Source organism: Loa loa (assembly GCF_000183805.2).
Source record: "Loa loa unplaced genomic scaffold supercont3.151, whole genome shotgun sequence".
NCBI classification, from domain to species: Eukaryota; Metazoa; Nematoda; class Chromadorea; order Rhabditida; family Onchocercidae; genus Loa; species Loa loa.
In genome coordinates, this window is record NW_018108331.1 from 149906 (window position 1) to 152776 (window position 2871).

A 2871-nucleotide genomic window follows, 5' to 3' on the forward strand; every position below is an offset into this window, starting at 1 on the left:
CTCTCTCTCTCTTCCCCTTTCTCTCTCTCTCCCTCCGTTTTTCCAAGTGAATAGTATAAACTGCTAATAAACTAATTATTTAATTATTTATATATGAAAGAGATTCATGCATTTTTAATATTCGTTTAATAATATATCACAGATATTTAATAGCATGTTACTACTATTTTTTTTTTTTGTATATAAAATTTGATAAATATTTTGAAAAATTGTATAAAAATGTAAATTTGAAGTGAAATTGAATCGATATATTAAATTTCAATTATTGATTTTAATTATTGATTCAATTATTGATATTAACATTCGAAAAGTGCCACAATCAATCAAAATATTACCCAATAAATCTGTTGAATTTTTCCAATATTTCATCCTCACTTTATCAATCTTATTTGCTAAACATATTAGCACAAGTATTTTATTGATTGATATTGTTGGAGCTATTAAAATACTATACCAATAACAACAGTACTACTACAACAAGCTTTGCAATTGTCTCTGCATTTACTACCTGATAATTGTTGCCGGAATAGATGTTGTAAGTGGATAAGCTATGTAGGCAATGTACTTTTTGTTTACTTCAAATACTATCTAAATGATTTAAAAATTGAACAACATGGAAATACACGCACATATACCCACCACACACACACACACGCATGCACACATGCACAGACATACACACATACAGGAGCACACACATACACATGTACACATATACACATATACACATCCACAGACATGCATACACATACACTCACAGTACACACACCTACACCCACACACGTATCCACATATGCATGCTCACACACGCATGTACACACGTACACACATCCATACATGCATGCACCCACATAGACACATACACGCATACATACGCGCCCACATACACATGCACAGACACACGTGCATATACATGTGCATACACCCACACACATGCACACCCACACACATATACACACATACACGTACACGCGCATACAAGCACACATCCACCCACACCCACGCACATGTGCAAATAAGCAAATACTAATTTATATTTTTAAAATGTTTTCATTTGAGAATAGTACTATCAAACATCATTTAACTTTAACTTTTTCTTTTCATCTTTTTATAATTTCACTTATTTAATGCTAATTAATAGATTGGCTTAACTATCATTTATCTTATCACTTTTATCATTTATCAATGTTATATACATTATGTTGCATGCATATTCTTCTAAATTACAAATTTATCATATCAGCCGGTTTTTAAATTTTTAAATTTCTAACTGAATGATAAGTTTCACCTAAGCATGCAAACGTTTATAGCTCTTTCTCTAAATTTTAATTATTGATAACGATTAAATTTATCAACAATTATTTTCGCATGCAATTTTTCCTTCATTATAAAATAACTAATCTATCTGATTCTAACATTATGCAATTTGGATTAATTTCACAAATTCATTAATCCATTTATTAATATAATTTATTGGTAATTAAAGAAAATCTCCTGAATTTGAAGCTTTTATTTATACATCGATCATTTGTTCCTAATTTTAATTATAATTTGATTAAATTATTGAAAGAAAAAAAAAGGAGGGAAATTAAGAAAAGAATTAAATACTTAAATCGAAACTTTAATTTTGCCAATCATTCTTGCAATGCTTCTTAATTTAAGGAAGGCGAAAATTCACTAAATTCATTGTACTCATTCATTCATTCATTCATTCATTCATTCATTCATTCATCCATTCATTCACTCATTCTCATTCATTCGTTCATTCATTTCATTCATTTAACAAAAAGCAAACACCACCTTCTACCATTAGCATATTTAGCTTAGCTAGAATATTTAGCATAAAGCTAATTACTTTCTTTGTCCTCCTCCTTCTCCTTCCACTTCCTCCATATTTCCCCTCTCTTTCCTTCCTTTCCCTGCCACATTTACCTCATCACTATCTCTTCTCCTCTTCCTACTCCTCTTTCTCTTTCTCCTTTTCCTTCTTCTCCTTTTTCTTATTCTTATACAACTGGCAGCTGTTCAAATTATATTCCACTTTTCATCATCCGCTATTATTTGCGCTCTTTTTTTCCCCCAACAACCTCTTCCTTTCCCCCCTTCTCTCTCCCCTTCTCTTTCTTTCTCCCTCTCGCTTCCATTTCTTTTTCATCTTCCTCCTCTTCTCGTTTTCTCTCTCTCTATTCCACATCCATTGTTCATTTTCAGCTTATTGAAAAAAAAATTTTTTTTAAAATTCAATATCGTAACCATTATAATGATCATTGTTGAAATCACAATACTTATTTTAGAGTAACTACCACTAAATAAATTATGATTAACGGCTTAATTAATTAATTAATTAATTTGTTAATTAATCGATAATGCTTATGTTTTATATGTCTAATCCAAAAATTTTTTAAGCAATCAACCAAATGTTTTTTTTTTCTCAAATATTAATGACAGTTAATGAACAAGAAGAAGAAGAAGAAGATGAAGTAAACAATTAACGACACGTTAAAAAAAAGGGTTAAAAGTATAGGAAGAAAAAACAGTTGAAAAGAGAGAAGAATGTTTACTTACTCATTTACTTTACGTCATTGCTATTCAATCTACCAATCATACTTTACTCATTAAATTTCTTAAATCTTTTTCCGATCACTGAAATAAATTGAGCATATAACGATATCATTAATTCTCTTTCAATTATTGCTATTGTTATTATTATCATTATTATTATTATTATTGTTATTATTATTATTATTGTTATTATTATTATTATTATTATTATTATTATTATTATTATTATTATTATTATTATTATTATTATTATTATTATTATTATTATTATTATTATTATTATTATTATTATTTAGTTTATTACTATTT

At 28.1% G+C, this 2871-nt stretch overlaps 1 protein-coding gene across 1 annotated transcript; it reads left to right on the forward strand.

The window, feature by feature from the left end:
• Positions 1 to 613: 613 nt before the first annotated feature.
• Positions 614 to 1030, forward strand: LOAG_14231 (hypothetical protein; the record flags this gene model as incomplete). Its single annotated transcript, XM_003149730.1, has 1 exon — positions 614 to 1030. The coding sequence occupies one exon, from the start codon at positions 614 to 616 to the stop codon at positions 1028 to 1030; it is 417 nt and encodes a 138-aa protein (XP_003149778.1).
• Between the last annotated feature and the right edge of the window lie 1841 nt (positions 1031 to 2871).